Consider the following 26,988-nt stretch of genomic DNA (forward strand, 5'->3'; position numbering starts at 1 on the left):
TCATTATTATTATAACTATTGATAAAACTAAGGGTTTTATATTTTTCGTGCAATTCTTTTTTTCTTACACATTCTACATTTTTATAATAAAAGAATGTAATAAGGAAAAGTAAAAAAAAATATGTATTCATCAGATTCAAAAGGGATTAATAGATATCTCTTCACCCCCCCAAAAAAAAAAAAAAATATATATATAAATATTTTGACAATATTATTATTTTTCTAAATGATAATATTTTGACATGTATGCCACACCTTAAAACATTTAATTGGTTAAAATATATTAATTATATTATTTAAGTGTTCATTTTTTTTTTTTTTTTTTTTTTTTTTTTTGTTATACTTATAATTTTTATTATTTATTCAAGTGTATTTAAAGCAAAACTATGAAAAGCTTTATCTTCTTAAAAATAAAGTAAATAATATACATATATATTAATATATATATATTAATATATATATATTAATACTGTTAATTAAAGGAGAAAATAAAATGAACCCCAAAATAAAAATTAAAATGAAAATTTATTTTTATACCCTTCTCTATATAAATACATACATATATTATATATATATATATATATATATATTATGTGTGTATATAATAATTTACTATATTATTTCTTTTTTCTAGATAATTATAATCACACCTAAACATAATAAATATATATATGTAATATTTTATACATATCAATTTTAAACATAATATACTTCATTGATAAGAATAAATATATATATATATATGATATTTTTTTTTTTTTTTTTTTTTTTTTTTTTTTTTTTTGAGTGAAATACTATGTTTAAATAAATATATACATATGTATAATTTATATATATGATACGTGTCCATATAATGTTTTATATACATAAAACAAAAATATTAAAATAATCGAGTATTCAATATAAAAATGAAGCAATATATATATATAATATATATGTTATATCTTTGAAGAGAAGATCAAAAACTCATAAGATTTATAAATAATTAATATTTTTATTTATATATACTTTTTTTTTTTTTTTTTTTTTTTTTAGAATCATATAATTTTCCATACATAAAATATTCATACATATTGTATATCTTTTTATATTTTAAACTTTCAAAAATTTTGTTCTTTATTCCATTAATATATTAATATATAAATATATAAATATATATATATATATATATATATATATATATATGTGTTTTATCTTTTTGTCTTCTTATAAATATATGTAACTTATATTAAAACTTATTGTTTAGTATATATTATACTAGAAAAGGATAATATATATGTGTTTATATATATATATATATATATATATATATATATATATATATATGTTTATATATTTATATTATTATTTTTTTATATTTTTATTTTTTATCAAGAAGGATTACTATCCTTGATATTCATTCCTAATATTGTAATTATATTTTCCTTGTCTTTTTTTCTTTTTTTTTTCTTATTAAAACAATAAAACATAAATATATATATATTATATATATGTTACATGAGAATAGTTGTATATATATATATATATATATATATATATATATTTTTGTCATAATATAAAAACATGTTTATATTTATATGACATAATTTCTTTTCTTTTTTTCTGTTTTTTTTTTTTTTGTAATAAATTTTTTTTGTCATTATATATAATTTTTTTTTTTTTTTTTAAACATAATATAAAAATAATATGTGTATTATAAATATATTATATATATATATATATATATATAACGGTACGTTTATAATATATAAAAAATATAATAAATTATTTGTATATATTTTTTCATCATAAATAAAAAAGTAAAATTAAAAAATAAAATATATATAAATTTATTTATATGTTATACACATATAACATATTATATAAAAAACGTCGTCTATATATTTATATATAATATAATATAATATAATATATACATACATTGTACGTTGTAATTTGTTCAGTGCAGTATATGAATCGCTGTTTTTATTAGACATAATAAACATATATATATATATATATATATATATATATATATATATATATTTATATTTATATTTATTTATTTATATATGCATATATATTTTTAATTTATATTTTTTCAATGTTGTCTATTTGGAGATAAAGAAAAAAAAAAAAAAAAAAAAAAGAAAAATTTGAAATTACCACATGATCTATATTTTTTGAAATGCTAATAATATAAAAAATATATATATATATATATATATATATATGTTTATCCTTTATTTTTATATATTTTTATCCAGCATGCATAAAAAAATAAAATATGTTGATAAACATCCTTTTTCTAGTATTATTATAAGGAATGTATGTTTGAAATATTTTCCCTTATAAGAAAAAAAAAAAAAAAAATAAAAAAATACAAAATGAATAAATAGATAAACATATTATATTAACATGTTATATATATATAAGATGTATTCATATGTACATATTTATTTATTTATTTATTTTATTTATTTATTTTTTTTGTAAAATGTAATAGGGCTAATTTTTTGGTGTTATTTAATCTGAAGAGGGAACAATTAATTTGTTAATTTGTTAATTTTTTTATTTTATTTTATTTTATTTTATTTATTTTATTTATTTATTTATTTTTTAATTAATTGTGTTTATTTAAAAATGAGGACCCCTAAAGAAAACAGAATTGTTTGTAGGAGATTACATAGGGCTAATATGTTATATGCTACTATGAGTGATAATTATAAATACATATGTATTATTACTTTATGTGATAATAATTATAATATAGAATTATTTAGTACTCATAATAGTATGCATAAGTTATTTAGAAAATGTATTAATGATGAGTTGAATAAAGTTTATATTAGTAATAATAACTCTTATATTTGTGTAACCAGTAAGACTGGTAGTATGTATATTCTTAATATAAAAGGAAAGATAATACATAAGAAAGAATCTCTTCATGCTTTATATGTATGTAAAAGGAATGGCAAGTCATCTCACCAAAAAACATTTCAAAGTAATAAAATAAAATAAAATTAATATATATATATATATATATATATATATTTATATTTATATATATATATATTTATATGTATATGCTTTTATTTATATATTTTTATATTTAGATGGTATAAAAAGAAAAAGAAGTCAAGAGGGGGAAGACCACGATGAAGGACACCATGAATATTCTCATCTGTCAAAAATTAAGAAAGAGAAATATAACTACGAATTATTAAATAAAATAAACGAAATTAAAAATGATAATACACCTATTGTAAACACTTCTGATCATATTATTAACATTTATAATAATCAAGAATTAATTGAAGGGAAAGAAGCAAAAAAAATAAATAAAATAAATAGTAATAGTAATATGGGTACATATAAAAATCATTCAAAAAACAAAGAACACGAATATACCATACATAATCTTTATTCAATAAAAAATGAAAAAAAAACAAAAGAGTCGAATTCAGAATGGAATGACAAAAAAATAATGAACTCTAATTCTTTGCTGTGTTCTGAATTTTCATCTGTTAAAAATTTTTTATATGACAATAGTATTATGTCTATAAGTAGAACTGAAAATGATATTATATCTAATAATGATATATCTAATAATGATATGTCTAATAATGATATATCTAATAATGATATGTCTAATAATGATATATCTAATAATGATATATCTAATAATGATATATCTAATAATGATATGTCTAATAATGATATATCTAATAATGATATATCTAATAATAATATATCTAATAATAATATGTCTAATAATAATATGTCTAATAATAATATAACTAATAATATTATATGTAATAATAATATAATCAAAAAAGATATACAACAGAATGAATATGAAAAACAAGGACTAGAAATATTAGATATCCACTGGATAAATATAGAAAAAGAAAATAAATATGAATTTATTGAAAAAGCGGATTATATGCATAATTATAATTTTCATAATACTATACATATGATATATAGTTTGGATGTAGGTTTTTATATATTATGTTCTATTAATTTAAAAATTATTATATATAAATATAATATATTAGAAAATATTTATAAAAATATTAATGTATATAATAATATAAGAAATAATATTTCCAGATATTTTCAACAAGAATTATTATACAAACGTTCAAAAGAAACAAATGAAAAATATTTAAAATTTTTAAAAATATCTAAGAAGAAATTATTTTATATTGATACAAATTATAATAGGAATATGTCTTATAATAGATATATTAAAACAAACCAAAAATCAAAAAAAAAAAAAAACATACATGTTAATAATAATATAACATCGGTCACCTCCAATAATAATAATAATAATAAAAAATATATGGCACCTTTATTTAATAATCATGATATAAGAAAATATTTCTCCTTATCATTTAATAATCATCATGATAAAAATAATTCATCTTCAAATAATCATAAGGATAACAAAAAAAAATTGTCATCATATAGAAATAAGAACATTTTGAATGTAAAAAATAATATAGTCCAACAAATTTTTAACGATTCTTTTTTTGATATAAAGCAGTCTTATATATCTCATGACCAACATTATATATTAATAAATTATTATTTAAATATAAAAAGAAAGTATGTAAAATTATCAAACTTAAGTATCTACAATGTTAAGAATATCTCCCAGCAGTCAATACAAACACAATCAAATAAAAATAATAATAAAAATAAAAATAAAAATGATAATCATAATAATAATCATAATAATAATCATAATAATAATCATGATAATTACAAAATATTTGTGGATATTCAAAAAATATGCAAAAATAGAGAGAAAAAAAAATTCCATCATGAATATATCATTCCATCACATAAATATAAATCATGCCTAATAGGCATACAAAAAATTCATACCCTAAATAATAAAGAATGTAAATATCTTGAAATGCTTGTTTTATATATTCTCTATTGTTATGAAATTCTTCGCACTATCTTTCATATATATGAACGTATGTCTAATTTATATTCTTCATTTGATGGTTATAAAAAATTATATGAAATATATAAAAATATTTTATTACTACCAGATGCTATAAAAAAATATTATTACAAAGATAAATGTATTATCCATTTTTCAAAGTATATAAAAAATAGGAAAGAAAATTTCGATGAAAATTTATATAACCTATTTTTTAAAGAAAATGAAAAGAAAGATTTTGATAACTATTACAAAATTATTAATAAAATGGTAAAAGAAAAAACCATCTGCTGTTCATGTGCTAAGCATAATTATTTTAATCAACAAAAATGTAAAAAAACAGAACAATATATAAAGAACTATCAAGATGGTGAAAAAAATGTAATTCATGGTCCAAACAAACAAGAAGACAATCATATAAATGATAATAATAATACAAATATTGTGTGTGATTCAAATGACTGTGGAAATATAGAAACAACATTTAAGCAAAAAAATAAAAATCATAAACAAAAAGAAAAACAAATGAATAATATCTTATGTGGACAAGTTAATAAACATTTTAGAGACACAAATGGAAGAATAGCAACACACAAGAGTGATAATAATAATAATAATAGTGAACATCCTAAGGATGAGAAACCTTATAATTATCATATGAATAAACATAGTTACTACAATTGTAATAATAATAATTTTGAAGATGGTGATATTCATTATAGTAGTGATAATTGCTCGAGTGTAGATATGACAGACGAACATAATATACTGATTCCAGAGTGGAAAATTTTAAAGAAATTTTTAAAAAGTAGAAAATTTTATATAACAAATGGAGATACTATATGTCAAAGTTGTAAAGAAATTTTAAAAAAAGATGTATTAGAACATTTTGAAAAATTTGAATTAAATTATGATATACCAAAAAAAAATATAAATTTAAATGAAGAAGATATATATAATTTATTAATAAAAGATATATATATGATGTATAAAGAAAAAAAATGTCCTATAAATATATTATTATTATTACAAGAAATATCAGATAAAGATTTAGAAATTTATATGAATAATTTTCAACCAGTAGTTTGTTTTTTTGAAAAAATATTTCTTCAAAATATAAATGAACATATAAATAATTTATATAAAATTATTAATATATGTAAAGAATTATTCGAAAATATTAATTTCATATTAAAAACTAATATTTCTAATGAACATATAAATAAATTATATGATAATATTTTATTCTGTTTAAATACATTCAAATCATTTTATGAATTACAAAAACATTTAAATATATTCTTATTATTAATAGAATTATTATTATTTATATCCAAAAATATATATTTTGAAAATTTCCCACATTATAAAGAAACATTTTCAAATTATAAAAATATTGAAATTCTAAAAAATTATAATATAGCTACTCATCACAATATCAATTTTCATTTCTTTGATCAGCATTTACATTCTAATCATATCAAGACACATCCATTATATATTAGATTCAATAAAATTAAATATAATTTAATTAGTATACTTAAATCATTTTCTCAAAATAAAAATTTACATCATTTATTTAATTTTGCTATATTTAACGTACCACAAAATACATTTAATTATTTTACACTCCCAAAAATATATAATAAAAAAATATATAATATAAATAATCCTATTCCTTATTTTAATGATTCTATATATAAAGAATATGTCCACATAAACTCTTTCTACCTATGTAAGTGTGATAAATATTCCTTTATAAATATCACAAAATATTATCAGTCAAACCAAACATTTAAATTGATAAACACAAAATATCTTAAAATTAATTTGTATCCTCTAGATGTTCTAAATATAGTGGTAACAAATAAAAAAAAAAAAATAAAAAAAAATTAAACATATCAAAAAAAATGTTGTATATATATATATTACATATGTTTATATTTTTATTGTTAACCTTTTTAGGCCTTGTCAAAAAACGTCTTTTATATATTTACCAGGATTGATCAGAAATTAAATATAACATCATTGAAAGTGAAATATAATTCATCTAAGAAAAATATTTTAAAATCTAAAAAGGAATGCATCACATCGAGTAATATATGTAGTAACAAATAAATGAAACATATATATATATATATATATATATATATATATATATATATATATATGTATATTTTTTTATTTTAATTTTATAGTTTTAAAATGTTCCAACTTGGAGTCTTATTTTCCAAATTCAAATAATATCAATCTAAAAATTCAAACCTTATGTGTTAGAAAAAAAGAATAAAATGTGATAGTTAATATATATATATATATATATATATATATTATTTTTATTTTATTTTATTTTTTTTTTTTTTTTGTAGAATTCTATCATTGCAAACTTCGAACCAGACATGTGCTTTATATTACAAGCGTGATAAAAAAAAGCATCATCATGTGTGTTTATGGAATACTTTAATAATAATTAATTTAAATTATGTAATTTTTTTTTTATTATTTTTATATTTTATATATATATTAAATATTTTTATTTATTTGTTTCATTTTATTTTATTTTTTTTTATGTTTTTTTTTCATAGAATATTTTTTTATTTTTCAAAAAAATTGTTAAATAAAAGTATAATCAAAAGATTATATACATTTTTCTTTTTCCAATGTTCACTTTAAAACATTGTTAAAAAATATATATTAGGATTCAAAAAGAAAAATGTGGTGTTATAATATTTAAACAAATAACATATAAATATATGTGTGTTCATATATTATAATAAAATGAATAATATGTTTTTAAATGAATATGATAAAAAAGGTTTAGGTGAAGTAATATATGTAAATATATAATATATACATATAATTCTTAAAAATTGATAACATATAAAAAAAATACATACACAAATGGAAAGGTTATATGTACATTATATATATATATAGATATATTTAAAAGATGAAAATACACATTGAATTATATATCATTAATTTTAATTATTAGTATTTTTCTTTGTCTTTTTCTTTTTAAATTTTAAATTGTACGGGTCAAAAGTTTCTGAACATAGAGGGGTAGTATATTTGAAGTCCATTGCCTACATTACAAAAAAAAAAAAAAAAAAAAAAAAATACACATATAAATAAATATATATATATATTAACACTAATATGTTACATAATATTTCTTATTTTTATATCATGTAATCCCTTTAATGTTTATAATTTATATGATTTTTCCCTTTTTTCTTTCACTTTTCTTGCAAACTTACGCTCTTTTCTTTGCTTGGCTGGAAAGTATAAATGATCAGTATGGACGGGACACATTCTGATAAAAAATAAATCTATTCAAGAAAAAAAAAAAAAAAAAAAAAAAAACATTAAGATAGGAAATATAAAATTGTAAGAATATTTATATATATTTATTAATATATATATACTTACTATAGCGTCACAAGTGGGAAGATCAAAAAAAGAGCTATAAAATTTTATATCCTTTATAAAACACCAAAATGAATATAAACCCTTTAAATTCAAAATAACAAAAAGGACAATAGCCAAAGTTAAAATCTGAATTGTTCAGGAAAAAAAAAAAAAAAAAAAAAAAAAAATATATATATATATATATATATATATAAATAAATAAATACATATATATATATATATATATATATATATATATATATATATATATAACAATATATATTTCTTATAATTTTCAATTTATTTTATATTATTATATTGTGTTTACCCTTTTAACGATGTTATCCTTTCTTGCAAGTCCTTTGCTCTTTTCCTTCAGTTTGTTAGTAACCTACAAAAATATAAATAATGAGATTAATTATTTTTATTATTTAAAGAATAAGAAAGTTATATAAATAAATATATATATATATATACATATATATATTATTTAATACCTTTACTCCATAATATAAAAAGGCACTTGCTATTATATAGTCTACAATTGACTCTATAATATAATTGTAATATATGTAATCAAAATATGCTTTCATGAAATAGGCCAAACTAGCCAAAATGACGTTTATAGCATAAACCAATACATTCAAAAAAATATACAACGTCCTAAAAAAAAAAAAATAAAATAAAATAATGAAATATATATATACATATATATATATATATATATTTATTTATTTATTTATTTGTTTATTACTGTAAATGTGGGGAAGATACTAACACTGATGCATAGTAAACTTGTGACCAAAAAAGAATAATTATTGTAAATGATGATAAGAATAGATATGTTGGAAAAGCTTTGAGTATAGTTAAATAAAAATAATAATATGGAAATAAAATCACATTACTATAATCAACTGAATTATATTTAATGTCTAAAAATGTAAGTATTATTAAGGATACAATTCTACCTAATAAAATAAATAATTAAATTGTATGGTGATCATTTATTTTTATTATAATAAAAATGTTGGATATGCATAATATGTCTATTCATTTTTTATATTACACATATAAATGTATATATATATGTACATATATATATTTATATATATATTCTATTTTTTATTGTTTCTTTTTAATATTACTTATATGACATATAAACAAAAAAAAAAATAAAAAATTTCTAGTGTTCTCCCCCGTCAAATTTGAGGAGCTTATGGATTCATTTTTTTTGTTTTTAATGATAAGGTCATAAAGCATACGACTCAGAAAAACGTACAAAAAAATTAAAAATATGAGAAGATATATACCTGTAATGAAAAATTATAAATATATATATTATATATGTATATGTATATATTTTATGTATATCATAATTTATAATGTGGAAGGATATACATACATATATCAATAACACATATATGTATTCCATATTTCTCAATATATTTATTATATCATATATATATATATATATATATATATATATCGTCTAAGAATATTTATTTTAAAATTATTCCTACCGATAGTCATTAGGAAAACAGGAGAAATATATATAAACTTAAAATGTAATACGAGAAAAAATTATATACATAAATATAAACATATATGTTATATATATATATAATATATATTAATTATACTTTATAAGCTTATATAATATTTATTAAAAATTAATCTTAATAAATATATTTTGTTATTAGTCCAAATTAATTTTTTCTTTCTTTCTTTATGTATTCCCACATAAAAAAAAAAAAAAAAAAAATAAAAATAAAAATAAAAAAAAATAACAAAAAAGAATAATTAATAAATAATAAATATATATATATTATAAAACAATATATAAAAACTGAAAATAATACACTTAAATATTATTACTTTATATTTTTTTTTTTTTTTTTCTTTAAGCCTTGTATAAAAATTATGACACATAATAAATATATGTGTATACTTATTTTGGATTTGTTATACTATAATTTTCATTATATATATATATATATAATTATTTAACGAAAATATTATAACAGTAGAAAATGAAAAAAAAATAAAAATGAATTAAAAAAAATAACACATTATTACATTCCTCATATTTTTTTTTTCTTTTTTTTTTTTTTTTCTCATAAATACAATAACATATTATCTTAATAAGAATTATGTATCAATATACTTTCAAATGATGACACGAAATCATGTGAATTTTTTTCAAGTTTATAATATATAAAGTAATGTTTAACAATTTTTATATTTTATATAAGATAAAGAATATGAAAAGGGTACATCAAAAAAAAAAAAAAAAAAATATATGTGACCTTTTAATTGGATCATTTGGTTATTTATTACAAAAATATCATTTTAATAAATTATCTTTTGTTTCTTTCTTCTTTTATTCTTTTATGCTTCTATAATAAATTTATACACATATAAAAAATATATATACATATATATATATAATATATTTTTGTATGTGACAACTATTTTCATACACTTAAAAATTGAAGATAAAATATTTATCCGGTTTATTTTTTTTTTTTTTCTTTTTTCTTTTTTCATGACTTATATTTTCTCTAAATTGTTGCAAGAATTATCATTTAATAAATGTATGACAAAAAAAAAAAAAAAAAAAAAAAAAACCTAAGAAGTTAAAATGATATATTAAATATCTCTCAAAATAAAGACCTTAACATTAAATATTTTGTTTTGCTTTTTTTTTTTTTTTTTTTCCGATTATTTTATTCATATGTTTATCCACATTTGTATTAAATTGACAAAAAAAAAATATATATATATATATAATATATATATATGTGTATTTTAAAAGATAATTTTTATGATTTTGTTTTAATACAAATAATTATACACATATATAAAATATATATATATATATATATTTATTTATTTATTTTAAAAGTAAAAGAGATCCACAAGAATTTGTTTAATTTGAATATATTACTTTGAAATAAAGAAAAAAATTAAAATGAAAAAAATAATATTAATCTTGAATATATAATATATATATATATATATATATATATATATTTATTTATTTATTTTTTTGTGTATTTTCTTTTTGTCGCATATAATATTTCATATGTATATTAATTTATTCCTCTACTTTAGTAACACATACTAATAAATATATATTTTATATATATAATATATGTTATATATATTTTATTTTTTTTTACAACTTGTAAACATATTTCTATTTATGCATACATATTACTAAATTTCACTTTTTTTTTTTTTTTTTTTTTACAAAATTATAAAATTGGAAAATTATAAAATAATATATTTTATATAATATTTTTTTTTTTTAATTTTTTTCCTTCTTTGTTTATTTATATATTTTATTTTTTATTTTTATTTTATGGAGGCATTTTAATAAATTTCAGATTTTTCCTTTTTTATGAAACGAAAAATAAACAAAATAAATAAAATAAAAAATAAAAAATATAATAAAATAAAATGCATAATTGATGATATTTAATTTTTTTTTTTTTTTTTAATTAAAAGTGCAAAAAAATATTTATATAATTACTATATATATTAAAATAAAAAAATATATATATATTATATATTACAAAGTTAAATATAAACATATATATAAATATATATATATATATATATATTTTTATGCTTTTATTTTCTCTATTGTTTTGTTACTTGATATTAACTATCATAACACACACAGTAGACACATTTAATTTTTTACATTTTATTTTATATTTTTTAATTTTTACAATGAAAACCGAACAAGAAAAAAAAGATATAAAAATGAAATACGCAAATTATTTCCAATTGAATGAAGATGCTAAACAATGGATATATAACAAATTAGATAAGAATGAAATATTTTCTATAAAAGGACAATATGAATCACTTGTTAAGACTTATGAAGATAGAAAAAAGGATGTTAGTAATAAGTATAATGTAAATAAATATTTAAATTTTATAAATAGTTTTTTTTTATTATGTCTTATAATGTTGGACTTATTTATTAACATATTTAAAGTTACTATAGAGAATCTAAAATATTTTTTAAAAAATCCTGTATATTTTATATATACCTGCAAAGTTTTTATAAAAAGTACTACATCAAATTTATTCAAATTTTTAGAATTATATAAACACGTCATTCTAAAAACATTCTTATTTTTATTAAAGGAAAAAAAGAAAATAGCCAAAGAAATAAAAGACCTCTTTACTTTTTGTTTTAAAGTTTTATATTTTTATGTTTATAAATATATTCAATCACTTTATCAATATGTATATATTAAATACTGTGAATTATTTAAACCCAGCAAAAACTTCAAGGTCTCATTTACATAAGGGGGACAACAAATATAAATAATCACACAAAAAATGTATATAAAATGAAAAAAAAAATAAAGTAAAAATATATATATATATATATATATATATATATATATATATATATATATTTATATATTTATTATATGTAATAATATGGTAACATTATAATATTATTCTTTTTTTTTTTAGACAAAATCAAAAATAAAAATTAAACATTAATATGTCAATATGTACATATATATTTATATGTATATATATTTGTTTTTTCTTTTTTTAATATATAAATACATATATATATATATATATATATATATACATATGTATATATGTTTATATATTTATTGTCTCCGTATAAAGTTTTATTTATGTGCATTATATGTATGCAATTTTTTTTTTAATAAAATACACCCAAAAACAAAAAACTTTTTTTAAACTCTTGTTTTTATAATTATATTTAGCATATAAAAAATAAACACCCACAAATATATAAATATATATATATATATATTTTATATAACTGATGTTATTTAAATTTTTTTTTTATTTTTATTTTATAATATGGCAAAAAAAATAAAAAATAAAACAATAACAAAAGACATTATCTTATAAATATAAAAATATTTCAAAATGAAAGTTCATATAAAAATTATACATTAACATATAATTATATATATATATATTTTTTTTTTTTTTTTATCATGTTTTCATGTAAAATTTTTGGAAAGACTCATAATTTAGAAAATAATACATTATGCTCATAAAAATATTTATGTCCTTTTTTATTTTTGATTTCTTAACTTTATTTCTCTTTTTGTTTTTATAATCATAATGCATTAGAAAAGAATGAAACGTATTATTATCATTATTATTATTATTATTTTTTTTATTTTTTTTCTTTATATTATCACTTATATTTTTAACAATAACAGTGTAATTAGATGAGGTATCACTCCACGTTTTATTTGAATTTAAAAATGAAAGACTATCTTTATCACTATATTCTGTAATAGAATTTATTTGTTTAATCTTATTGTAACTTTTATTATCATCAAAATATGAATGTTTATCATTATATTTATTAATATAACCCATATAATTATCACATCCTTTATTTTTCTTATTTCTGTTCTTTATCTTTTCCTTTATTTTTAACAATTTATGTAGCAATGAATACATTTTTGTCTTCTTTTGAATACCAGTATATGATTTATATTCGTTCAAATATTTTTCCTCATCATATAATAACTCAGATTCTATTTCTACTATATCTAAAAATTCTTTTAAAAAAAAAGATGTTATGCTATTGTATTCTTTATTTTTCTTTTCATTATGTAAATAAAATAATATGTCCTTATTATCTATATCTTTCTTCATCTTAAAATTTTTTGATTCATCTAAACTATTATTAAAATAATTAACACCATCCATATAATAATGAATATTATTATTACTATATATATTATGTATATTATTATTATATATATTATATATATTATGCTCATCTGTCTCATTTTTTCCCCCTTTTTCTTCCTTCTTTTTCAAGTATATCTCTTCGTTGCTTCTCAATAAATGATCATATTCTTTCAAATTCAAAAATAAGTCATCCTTTTTATATATATACTTATAATTTTTTATAAACAATATTATTTGTTCATAAGAATCTATTTTCCCTTGTTTAAAAAAGGTATTATCTTTATCATGTGATTTCCCCTTCTTTTTCTTCTTATATATATCCATTGAATATAACATAAATAATATATTCATAATTTTTTTGGAATACTCCAAAGGAATAAATATATTTAACCACATATAAAATAAATAGCATTTTATTTTTCTTTTATCTAATATAAGCTTTTGTCTATTCATACAATTTAAGCTGCCTTTATATTTATCTGGGATATACCAAAAAATACTACTTAAAATATTATTATCTTCATAAGTATACTCATAATTATGTATATGATAAAAAACGTTTTCTAACATATGCATACACTCGAAATTATTAAAATATATATATATAAGTCCAAGGATATATCTACATTTTATAGTGTCTATGTGGCTATCACCACAATGCTGCTTCAGTACCTGCAAAAGGGAATTCATAAATATATAAATAAATAATAACACATATATATATATATATATATTTATATGTATTTTTTTTTTTTTTTTTTTTTTTTTTTTTTTTTTTTTTTATTTTAACCTGTTCTGCCTCAATACCATTTTGAAGAGCATACAACATCCAATTATTTTTGTCAACTAAAAAATTGGGATGGTTTAACTTCAATATTATTATCATCAAAGATATATCCAGACATGCATTTCCAAAATCTTTTTCAGTATTACTAGATAATCTATATATCCTTTTGACACTCTCCATTGAATTTATGCATATATGTATACTATCATAAATAAAATCACTACTCTTATATTTATTTATATATTCATCATTATTGTAATAATAAAATAAACAATTAATAAAATAATGTAATGAACTAGCCAAAAGAGTATTCGATTTCAAAAAATTAATATCTTTTAAAATATCATAATTCTTATTGTCCTTATATATATTAAAATGTGGATAACATATATCATTTAAAAAGGAGGAACAATCATAATTATCCATCCTCTTTATATTCATATTTTCATTTATATCATATTTATTTTTATTATTTTCATCCTCTTTGTTATTCTTAAAAATTATAGAAAAAACAAGATGCTCCAAATTCTCGTTCATTTTTAGAATTTCCATCTTTTTTTCCCTACAACTTTTTGAGCATACATTTATTTGAAGTAATATGAATTCTCTCAAGAAGTGAAGAAATCCTTGCTCATTATTTGAACCCTTATTATACCTAATAAAATGAAACAACATGAAATTATAATATTTCAACGCACAAAAATATATATATATATATATTTATATATATGTATATATTTATATTTATTTATTTATTGAATCAATATTTTTACCAGGCAAAAGATAAATAAAAATCTAAATATAAAGGATGATAATACACAAAATAATTCTTCAATATTATCGAGCATATCTCATATGTTTTTTTATACACATTTATCTTTTCAAACATAGACATATCTTTCTCATATATATCAACAGAATTATCTGAGTTATAATTCAAACATTTTTCATTTATATTATCACTATATATTGTTGATTCACATGTTGTGTCATCTCCTTCAACTTTAAAAAATATTTTTTTTTTCCTTTTCAACAACAAATCATCATTATCATCATTATCATCATTATCATCATCATCACCATCATTTTTTTTATTATTATTATTATTTTTTTTTTTTATTTGTTCTTTATCCTTAACATATTTTTTCATTCCTTTAATATCATTTTGAGAGGATCCATTTCTAATTCTAAGATCCTTAATACAGATGTCATCCTTTTTATGCGGACTGTCTAGATCACAACCTTCAGAAATATAATATCTTAAAAACATATATATAGATAACCACATTAAACGTATATATATGGACATAACACTATTTTCAGATATACATCTAAATAGATAAAACGATTTATTCATAGACATCTTAAAAAGACGCATCTTAATTCCTTCAGCTACTATATTTAATAAACCATAAAATGTAAAATAATCTCTATTATTAAATAATGTTATATTATCCTTTGATGTTAAAAGAAGATTTATTTTTTCATCATATATTTTATGAAAATATTTTTTCTGTTTATCAGATTGTAATAACACCCTTTCAAAATCTTCCCATTTTAAATTGTCCATATATAAATAATTCTTATTTATATTATTATTATTATAATAATATACAAGTGTATAAAATATTAATATTGATAATAGTCTCTTATTTTCTATAGATATATCCAAATGAATATTTTGATAATTAAATATATACCTATTGGTAACAAAATCTATATAATATATATTCAATGATCTTTTTATTCTTATATTATAACTCTTTAAATCATATAAATGAAATATCTTATTCCCTTTTTTAATTTCTTCATCATATTCTAATAAAGATGGAAAATATAATATACCTAGAACCTTTTGCAAATTATCATATATATAATTATCCTGTATTTCTTCACACAAATATGATATATTTATTTTATATAATTCATAACATAATTTATTTATTTCTAATAAAAAAATATTTTTATAATAATAATTTTTTGTTGTTAATAATATATTAAAAATATTTATTATTAACATATCGATTAAACTAATATTTCCTTTATATATTTTTTTAATTATTATGTAATTATCTATAACATCTCTTTTCTTTTCATTCACCCTTTTTAATATATACATTTCTTTATTTGTATATTTTCTCACAATATCAAAATTAAATATAACTGATAATAAAGATACATTTTCAAACTTCAAACGATTCTCAATCATATTTTTATCATTTGCTAATTCATATATGTGCAATAAACTATCACTTATTTGATTCATTTTATTGTTATCTTCTCTCTTTTTATAATTAAACATATTATTATTATTATTATCATCATATGTGTTATTACTACATGTAGATGCCTCCGTATCATATAATAATTCATCTATATTATTATTATTATCATTATAATTACTTTTTATATTAATGTCTTGATTTCCTTTTTCATTAAAATATGAAAAATCCATCTTCTTTTTCTCTTTACTACTCTTATGTGCTCGTAAAAGATTACTTATTAATTCTTTTTCCCTCATCTTTTTAATCTCATTCTTTTTATTATTTTCTCTATATTGATATATATATGCCATCACTTTCTTCTTATAAAATATAGACATTTCACGCATACAAAGAAATATAAATTTTTTTATACAACGTATAAATATCTCATATGTAATTATATTATATAACCATTTGTAAGTAATAAACTTCAACATTCTTCCAAGATGTCTTATTCTTAATCCTTTATTTTGTAAATACATTTTTAAGGAAACAGAATCAAAAGGTACATTCAAATGGACTTTCTCCAGCTCTATAACTATCTTCTCTAAATATATATCGACTTTTTTCTCGTATCTCTCTTTATCTGTCTTACAATCATCTGATATTTCTTTATATAAACAAATATTATTTTGAACCTTCAACAGATTGGAATAAACGGGAGGAACATTATAGCATCTTTCACGTGCACTATGATTACTCTATATAAATAAAACGACACACAAATAAAAATATATATATATATATTTTTATTTCATATATCTATATAAATCATACCTCGATATCCAAGTGGTCTAATTCAGAATGTGTAAATATACTGTCACTATTATTCTTCCATTTAAACATCATACAATTAATATTAAAAAAAACATAATTATTTTGTTTATAATATGGTATTATAAAAGACTGTCTTACATTTGGGTTTTTAAGCAAATTATATGTTGGAATATTTTTTTCTAGCAATGACATTTCCTAAAGACAAAACGAACATAAAAATAAATAAATAAATAAATATATACATATATATATATAATATTGTAATGTTAATATTAATATATATTTTATATTTCTTACATATTTCAAGTTCCCTTTGATATTATTTAATTTTGTTATGTTTAAAGGTAATTGTGGTAACGGTATTACATACATTTTAAATCCTTTATAAGACACAACTGAGAAATAAAATAAATAAATAAATATATATATATATATATATATTTTTCCAATTTCCTAAGTAATATAACTTTTAAATTATTCCCTTATTTATATATTTTATTTACCTGTTCCCATATTAAAAGATAATAAAGATAAAGATATCCATTCGCTCTCTCTTTTTTCCTTTATTATATTTTTCCTACATTTCATATTTTCCATTTTTATTTTAGCTATTCCTTTGTTTAACCATTGTTGAGCTTTTATTTCCCTATTGTATATTCTGAACATTTAAATAAATATATATATATATATATATATATATATATATGTATAATTCTTATAATTTATTTAATCATACATACATACATATATATATATATATATTATATTTACTTGTAAGCTTTTTCGGCATCCGTTTTTTCATCCCCAAATATTAAGATACCAATCAATCCTTCCCCTATAACCCCAGAATCTTTAGTTACATATATCTAAAAGAAATTTAAATATATATATATATATATATATATATTTATATTTATTTATAACTATTAATATTGTGCTAATTTTATACTTCATCATTTTTAAATAGTTTTAGCATATCCAAAGGTGAATCATCCACGATTTTTTCGTATATAAAATTATGACCCAAGTCTATTTTATGATGTAACTTTCCTATAATATAATATATATATAAAAAAAAAAAAAAAAATAAAATAAATGGTATATATTAAACAATAAATCATCATACAATATTTATCAAATAAATCGTGGTTGTTATAATATTATTTTTGTCTTTTTTATTTTCTACCTTTAAGTAATTTATTAACATATCTGGGGTTAGTATATTTTCTAAAAAAGCAAATTACACATATATATAAATATATATGTATATATATATATATATATATATATATATATATGTATGTATCTATAAAATTTTATTCATTTTATATTTATTATTCATTTGCTCTTACGTATATTCTTGTATTATAACATATTTAGAAAACTGAGCGGCTGTATTTAGAAATACACTATCTAGATAAAGAAATAAACTACAAGTCCTAATTTCCTCATACATTTGATAATCCTACAAAAAATAAAAATATATATATATATATATATTATTGTTTTAATGATATCTTATATTTATAAATAAAAACATATATGCATATTCCTTTTACTTACCTTTTTATTGTTGCACAATTGGAAATGTTTAAATAAGTGTAAATCGTAAGCGTCATTAATAATTTTTAACCATGGAGGATTTTGTATGCCATCTAAAAATATATATTGATCAGAAAAAAAATGAACTCACTATGTAAATATATATATATATATATATATATATATATATATATATATATTTTTTTTTTTCTTTTTGATCGTACTTCTTCTATATTGAACAAGCATAGTATTTAAAAGAATGTCAACCAAATTCGAAGTTGTTATTAAAGGTATAGGCATTTTCTTATATGCATTTTTAAAGGAAGAAGAAAATATCTCAAGAATATTTCTTTTATCTGAAAATAAAAAATATATATACTTTTTAGCATAAAAAAAAAAAAAAAAATCCCCACTTTTTTTTTTTTTTTCTTTTTTGTAGATATATTTTAATTACATGGTGATGATTTTTCACAATTATTGTCTTTATTCTCCAGATTCTAATAAGAAAAAAATATTGGAATAAAATTATAGTGTTATATAATTATATAGAAATATATGACATAAAAAATAAAAAAAGATAATATAATATATGACATATATACACATTTATATATTTAATTACATATGATTCTATGTGAGTATCCATATCTTTATCTGTTTTGCATATGATCATTTCTTTTTTTAGCTTGCTAATTGATATATCTGTTGCCAATGAAAAGTAGTCGTCGTTATCCTACACCATTTTATAAATAAATTAAAAATATAATATTGATAATAATATATTGTTTGGAATAACCACGAGAATATATATATATATATTATATATATTGAAGTATATATTCTCATTTTCGTGTGTTATTATTATTTTTTATTATTTTTTTTTTTTTTTTTTATTTTTTACCATTTTTTTATTTTTTTTTGGAAAATACTCCAAAGGATGTTCACAACTAACGATTTCACATGCCAACTCTACATAGCCTAATATGCAGTTCAAAAAAGTAAAATATATTAAATATAATATGATATAATATAATATATCGAATAATTCTCTACATAAATTATATTAGATACAATATAGAATCTAATATCATTCCTTTTTAATTTAATTCTATATTAATATTTTTAACCTTTAACATTGTTGTTATTGCATTCATAAACATTATATGTTTTATATGAACTGTAACATTTTAAAAAGCTATACTTTTTATTTAAATATATTTTTAATCCTAATTTTTTTCTTTCTTTGTTTTTTCCATCCTCATCTACAAATGTGATATGTATAAAATTCGGACATTTTCCCTTTAAACAGATAAAGGGCAAATAGAAACATTTGTTTACACTGACTTTGAACTGAACAAAATAAGAAATAAACATAATAAGATATATTTATAAAGTTGTAGAAATAATAAATGTATATATTATTATAATATATTATTTTTTCTTTTTTTTTTTTTTTTTTTTTGTTATGGTTGTACCACAAAATTGTATTCATTATTAAACGTTTCAATTGAATGAACTCTCTCTGGGATACATTTTATTTTCTCTTCGTCTTCGATGTCATAAAAAACGTTTACATTTAACTGTTTGAAAAAGGAAATATGAAAAAATAATTAAATAGTAAAAATATATAAATTACGTATTATAAAGCATATATATATTTTTTTTTTTAATTTCTTTTTATTTTCATACATTAACTTCATTCTTAGAAGAATTATTTAAAAGATGTAATGACTTTAATTTTATTAAAAGAGAAAAATTATTCTTAACATTAGGAATACTTATAGACATTTTTAATTTGTTGAATAAAAGTATTTCATCGTTATTAATAAGACATAATATAGAATTGGTTTTCTATACAATTAATAAATAAATAAATATAAATATATAAATATATATATATATATATATATTTTTCATTTTATTCCATTTTTACAATATATAAAAGTGTTTTTATTTTTATAAAAATATTCAAATATTTCTATAAATAATCTTTCTACATTATTATTATCCTATATAATTTTATACATTTTACAACATATAAATGTTGTTGATGTTATAAAAAAAAAAAAAAAGAAAAGAAAAAATAGATAAAATAATATGCACTTTAATGCACTTTGTATATTACCGTTAAAAATATATATATTATGTATTTATAAATACAACTTTATTTTTACATTATAAATAAAAAATATATATATATATATATATTTATTTATTTATATTATTTCCTTTATGTATGTATAATGTCTAAAAAAAAATACACAACATTGTATATTCAGTTATTCTATATATACACACAAACAACAATTTAAAAACTTTTAAGAATAAAATAAAATGACATGAACATGAAATAATTTTTCTCATTTTTTTTTTTACAAAATTACCTGAACATGTCAGGAAAAATAGCTATTTATCAATATATTTTGGCTATATTTATTATTTTATTAATTATTCTAATTTTTTTTATTTTTTTTATTTTACTACTTTTATGTAGTCATTCAAAGGGATCTTATTTATTTATAATAAAAACTTAAATTATTAAAACAAAGAAAAATACTAAAAATGGTAAGATTTAAAATTGTATTTCAAACAATATTTATTTACTTTTTAATTTTATGTTCAAAAAAAAAAAAAGATGTATCATCTATGATAGCAAAAAAATATACATATATATATATATATATATATATATATAATTAAAAAAAACGAAATTATGTTTAGTATAAATGTTATTCAAAAAAATAATTAATAACCATAAAAAAACATACATTTATTAAATGAAAGCTTAATTAATTATAAATTGATTTAATTAATTATTTAAAAAAAAAGGTAATTATTTTTTTATATATAATTATAAATGTAAATCATTAATTCTTTAACGTATAGTTATATTATAAAATGAATAGAGTTAAAATGTTTTATTCACATTTTGTTTTTTTTAAAACAATAGATACCTTCTAATGCTTAAAAAAAAAAAATATATCTATATATATATATATTTAATATTCTCTGTAACTATTTTTTTACCTCTTGTCTTTTTTTCTGCAATGATAACATGTAAGGAGGTTTTAATGGCATGAGTTGGGGTTCATGTCTGACATAATTTTCTGGTAACAAATAAGACTTATCAGAATCATAATAATTATCTGTTGCAATAAATGTAAATAATTTATTGGTCATAAAACTTTCTGATGAAATATAATTATTTACAACTTCTTCATCTTCTGAATTAAAATATTTTATTTCCTCATCACTATCAGAACAATAAAAATTAAATATATCTAGGTTGTTTTTGTCATTATCATATTCATTTATAATTTTATTTATATTTTTTAAGATATCCAAATTTGGAGTAGGGTTATTTTCTACAATATTATTATGTTCATGTGGTGATGACACCTCTTTAGTTTGTATATGATCATAATATATAATTTCATTGTTGTTATTTGTTGTATGACACAAATTATTATCAATATTATCATCATAATTATAGTGTTCCTTTTTATTTTCAAACTGTTGATCATCTTTATCCTTATTAGTTATGAGCTGAGCATGATATATTCTAATTTGTTGTTCAGATAAATATTTGTGATTAATTTGATTTTCTGAATTATGATTATTCATTGATATAATATTTGATGTGGATAAAGAGAAATTAAGACAAACAAGGAATGATTCTAAACTTTTATTCCTACTACTTTGAGGTTTACATATATAGACTCTTTTAAAAAATTTATTTAAATGTAGAATTAATAATCCTGTATGTTCTCCTCTAAATATTTTACTAATAAAATTCCCACCTATTTTTAAAACGGAACAACAAACTTTTAAGCTAGACAAAATTAATTGTGATTGAATGAATTCATCAATATCATTCATTCCTGTAATATCAGGAGCACCATCACTAACAACAGTATGAGCATATGAAAAATAATTTTTATTTTTTTTTTGCTCATGAGTATTATTAAAAACATTTATATTTTCTTCATCACTATTAATTTTATTATTCATACATTTCAAAATTTTATCTATAGTTGACATTTTGGTTATATCTCCTTGAATAATTTTCACATAATTCATATTTCCTATTTCCTGTAAATCTACAGCAACAATATTTGGTTCTTTTATATTTGAATCTTTTATTTTTAAGTTATTTATTTTATTTTCTAATTCATCGTTATAATTAATATACAAAGAAAACTTGTTTAGAAATTCTTCATGTTGTATATTTTTAATATTTTCATCATTAGTATATTTATTTATTATATATAATATTTGATAATAATTATATAAACAAATATTTTTTAAAACTTGAGACCAACTACCAGGAGCTGCACATAAGTCGACAATATTATAACAATAGTGTTCATTATATATATTTATTAAATCATTTTTATTATTATAATTATTATATATATCTGGTTTAAATAATTTTAATATCCCAAATTTTTCATTTATTTGGATTAATTTAAATGAACTTCTTGCCCTATACCCACTTTCTTTTGCCTTACGATAATAAATGTCTCTTCTATCTTTACTAAGTTTTCCCATAATAAAACATAAATATATAGATTGATATTTTATTTACTTATTTTTAATGATAATAAAAATATAAATACATATATATATATAATATTTATTTATATTATATTACTTTTATATAATATTTATTTTAATAAACATCTTTATTTTAAAACAATGACAGAGATTAATATTTCTTCTTTGGATTATATATAATAATTCCTTTTTAGTAGTATTTATTTTTATATCATTTTTTTTGTCATAGAAAACGTTCCTTAAAAAAAAAAAAAATAATAAAAATATATTAATATATTTAAAATTTTTTAGCGTTTCAATATTATATATATAGAGCCTTGCATATGTTGCATATATAATATATATAAAGTTCACATATTTTTTATATGTTTATAATAAAATATAGGGATTGTAAAAAATGGGTAAAATATTAGAATTTACAAAAAAAAAAAAAAAAAAAAAATTAACAAATTATGGAACTACAATATATAATATATATATATTATATATACGATGTACAAAAATATATATATATATATATATATATATATATGTTTTATTTTTACGGCAATGATGTATCTATATATATTCATATTTTCTTCTTATAAAAGTAATATATTTCTCATATAATATTATAAATATTATATTTATTAAAAATATAAAAATAATAATAATATGTATATTATTATATATTATATAAAATAATAAAGTGTTCCTTTTTATACTCAATTATTATTAATTATTATTAATTTTTATTAATATCTCTTATCATATTATTATATATAACATCATTGTTCATTTCTTCATCATCTAAATTTTCGAAGAAGTCTTCATTTTTATTTTCCAATTTTAAAGGATGACAAAGAGAAACTAACAACATAGTGCTCTGAATATATTTATTCATGACATTTAAAAAAATTTTATTGTTAACATTATTATTATATTTGTAATCATTAAATTTGAAGGAATATAATAGCAAACCATTTTCATCAGCAATATGATAACTAAAATTTATATTTAAACAAATAAAAAAAAAAAAAAAATATATGTATATATATAAATATATATATATATATATATATATATATATATATATATATATGTATATATTTTTATATTACTTTTTTCTTTTAGTCGATGTATTATTCAATATATCAATCACGTCATTATAATCCAATAGTCCTTTTCCTACTAAAAATAATATTGCAACCATATGTCTAATCTATAAAGGAAAAAAAAAAAAAATAATATAATATATTAAAAAAAATATAAAAAAATATGTCCTTTTATTTTGTTTTGTTTTTATTTTATTTTATTTTATTTTATTTGTTCTTTTTTTTTTTTTTTTTTCATAATTTTGTCAGCAAATATATATTATATCCATATGATAATAATATTACTTGGTTATATAAAAAAGAAATACCCTTAATTTTAAAATAATAAAAATGTTTATCTATATTTCGGATATCAAATTTTAATACAGTACGTCTACATATAAAAATATATATATATTTATATTTATATATATATATATATACACATTTATGTAGCCAAAATAATTTATATATCTACTTTATGTTTTATTCATATACCTATAAGATGTTACATTTTTTCCTTTCTTGCAACAGTTGGAAAAATCATGTTCACCTATCTAATAAGAATAAAAAAATTGATATATATATAAATATATACATATATTTTATTATATTTTATTTTTTGCCTTACAAATAATTTTGCTGCTTTCTTCATCTTTTCGATGTTATAATTTTTATTTATAAAAAAATAAACATAAGTCCTATGGATACAATTTAATCTGCATAAAAGGAATAACATATATATATATATATATATTTATATTTATATATATCCATTTAATTATTTATTTATTTTGTCACATATTATTTTTACCGGGAATCAAATGTATTGGAGACATGTTTTATATCATGTATGTGTATATTCTTAAGCTTCTTGTTTAATTCTTTAACATATTTTTTTTCTATATCTAAAATAGAAACATTCTCATATTTTATATTTAATCTTAGATTTATTCCATTGATACGAGCAGATACTCCTTTGTCTGTTCGTGAAACCCTCGACAATGGTCTAATAGAAAAAAGAAAAAAAAAAAATATATGTATATATATATATTTTATATGTTATTAAAAACATATTTTACTTACATATCATAACTATCAATTAATTGTAATTTATAAAGATTTTCTATGAGTTTATTTTCTACAGTATTTTCGTTGTCCTTTTGATATGCAGATCCCTATAAATATTTTCATAATAATAAATAAAAATGATTTTTATATTTTTACAGTGTTATGTTTTGAAATATATATGAATCAATAAAAGGATAATAATATTATATATATATATATATATATAGATATATATAGATATAGATAAAATGATAGCTACAGAAAAAAAAAAAAAAAAAAGTTTATTATTAATATTTTTTATGAAAAAATATTGTCATATATATAACATATATGTAGATAATTATTGAAGAAAAAATATTATTATACATTAAATTCCATCCCAAAATATGATAAAAGGATTAGAAAATTATGCGTTTCTTTCATTTTCTTTGTATATGATTTATTCTAAATAAGTATTTTCATATTGTTCTATAAAAAAAATATATATATATAATATATATATATGCCAAATGAACTGGACTATTCCTTTTTTACGCCACCCACAAAATATAAGTTATATTTAATAATTCATTTAAAATAAAATAATAAATAAAAGGTAAATTCAAAGAGAAAATGTTTTATATATACAACAGTGTTTATTATATATATTAATTGTTATTTAAATGGAAAAGATTAAACTGTGAAATTAGAGCATAAAAAAAAAATAACATAATATAAAAAATTAATATAGGAAATATATATATATATTATATATATATCTAAAAAGGAATGTATATTATAACATATTATACCTCAAATATATATGTAATATTTATATATATATAGGATATGTGGGAAGTT

The 26,988-nt window shown here is 17.2% G+C and overlaps 7 protein-coding genes across 7 annotated transcripts in view; 2 read left to right on the top strand and 5 right to left on the bottom strand.

Moving 5' to 3' along the window:
- The window catches only part of PADL01_0907300 (conserved Plasmodium membrane protein, unknown function), a gene marked incomplete at both ends in the record, with an annotated part of 1,461 nt that extends 1,330 nt beyond the window's left edge, over positions 1–131 (bottom strand). Inside the window, one exon of the mRNA XM_028681739.1 lies at positions 1–131. This exon is cut by the window's left edge and continues 1,075 nt beyond it. Coding sequence (XP_028538087.1) covers positions 1–131 — 131 coding nt within the window.
- Positions 132–2,622: 2,491 nt separating this feature from the next.
- PADL01_0907400 (conserved Plasmodium protein, unknown function) lies at positions 2,623–7,365 on the top strand (the record flags this gene model as incomplete). The annotated part of the gene is made up of 5 exons (XM_028681740.1): positions 2,623–2,983; positions 3,096–6,802; positions 6,908–7,049; positions 7,141–7,214; positions 7,312–7,365. 5 exons carry the CDS (start codon positions 2,623–2,625, stop codon positions 7,363–7,365), a joined length of 4,338 nt encoding a protein of 1,445 aa, XP_028538088.1.
- Positions 7,366–7,926: 561 nt separating this feature from the next.
- Positions 7,927–9,883, bottom strand: PADL01_0907500 (conserved Plasmodium membrane protein, unknown function; the record flags this gene model as incomplete). Its single annotated transcript, XM_028681741.1, has 8 exons — positions 7,927–8,028; positions 8,203–8,274; positions 8,375–8,500; positions 8,682–8,744; positions 8,851–9,016; positions 9,108–9,321; positions 9,499–9,663; positions 9,874–9,883. The coding sequence occupies 8 exons, from the start codon at positions 9,881–9,883 to the stop codon at positions 7,927–7,929; spliced, it is 918 nt and encodes a 305-aa protein (XP_028538089.1).
- Positions 9,884–12,091: 2,208 nt separating this feature from the next.
- On the top strand, positions 12,092–12,679 carry PADL01_0907600 (conserved Plasmodium protein, unknown function; the record flags this gene model as incomplete). The annotated part of the gene is made up of 1 exon (XM_028681742.1): positions 12,092–12,679. One exon carries the CDS (start codon positions 12,092–12,094, stop codon positions 12,677–12,679), a length of 588 nt encoding a protein of 195 aa, XP_028538090.1.
- Positions 12,680–13,360: 681 nt separating this feature from the next.
- On the bottom strand, positions 13,361–21,235 carry PADL01_0907700 (conserved Plasmodium protein, unknown function; the record flags this gene model as incomplete). Its single annotated transcript, XM_028681743.1, has 18 exons — positions 13,361–14,749; positions 14,868–15,519; positions 15,638–17,829; positions 17,906–18,100; positions 18,203–18,300; positions 18,409–18,563; positions 18,677–18,771; positions 18,855–18,955; positions 19,092–19,132; positions 19,258–19,370; positions 19,469–19,560; positions 19,672–19,803; positions 19,902–19,944; positions 20,070–20,180; positions 20,349–20,425; positions 20,575–20,797; positions 20,923–21,027; positions 21,137–21,235. The coding sequence occupies 18 exons, from the start codon at positions 21,233–21,235 to the stop codon at positions 13,361–13,363; spliced, it is 5,913 nt and encodes a 1,970-aa protein (XP_028538091.1).
- A 1,227-nt stretch (positions 21,236–22,462) lies between these two features.
- On the bottom strand, positions 22,463–23,998 carry PADL01_0907800 (ribosomal RNA methyltransferase, putative; the record flags this gene model as incomplete). Its single annotated transcript, XM_028681744.1, has 1 exon — positions 22,463–23,998. The coding sequence occupies one exon, from the start codon at positions 23,996–23,998 to the stop codon at positions 22,463–22,465; it is 1,536 nt and encodes a 511-aa protein (XP_028538092.1).
- A 730-nt stretch (positions 23,999–24,728) lies between these two features.
- On the bottom strand, positions 24,729–26,571 carry PADL01_0907900 (tRNA pseudouridine synthase,putative; the record flags this gene model as incomplete). The annotated part of the gene is made up of 8 exons (XM_028681745.1): positions 24,729–24,987; positions 25,105–25,205; positions 25,384–25,471; positions 25,576–25,634; positions 25,709–25,796; positions 25,892–26,086; positions 26,164–26,255; positions 26,515–26,571. 8 exons carry the CDS (start codon positions 26,569–26,571, stop codon positions 24,729–24,731), a joined length of 939 nt encoding a protein of 312 aa, XP_028538093.1.
- Between the last annotated feature and the right edge of the window lie 417 nt (positions 26,572–26,988).

This window comes from Plasmodium sp. gorilla clade G2, assembly GCF_900097015.1.
Source record: "Plasmodium sp. gorilla clade G2 genome assembly, chromosome: 9".
Lineage (NCBI taxonomy): Eukaryota > Apicomplexa > Aconoidasida > Haemosporida > Plasmodiidae > Plasmodium > Plasmodium adleri (nom. inval.).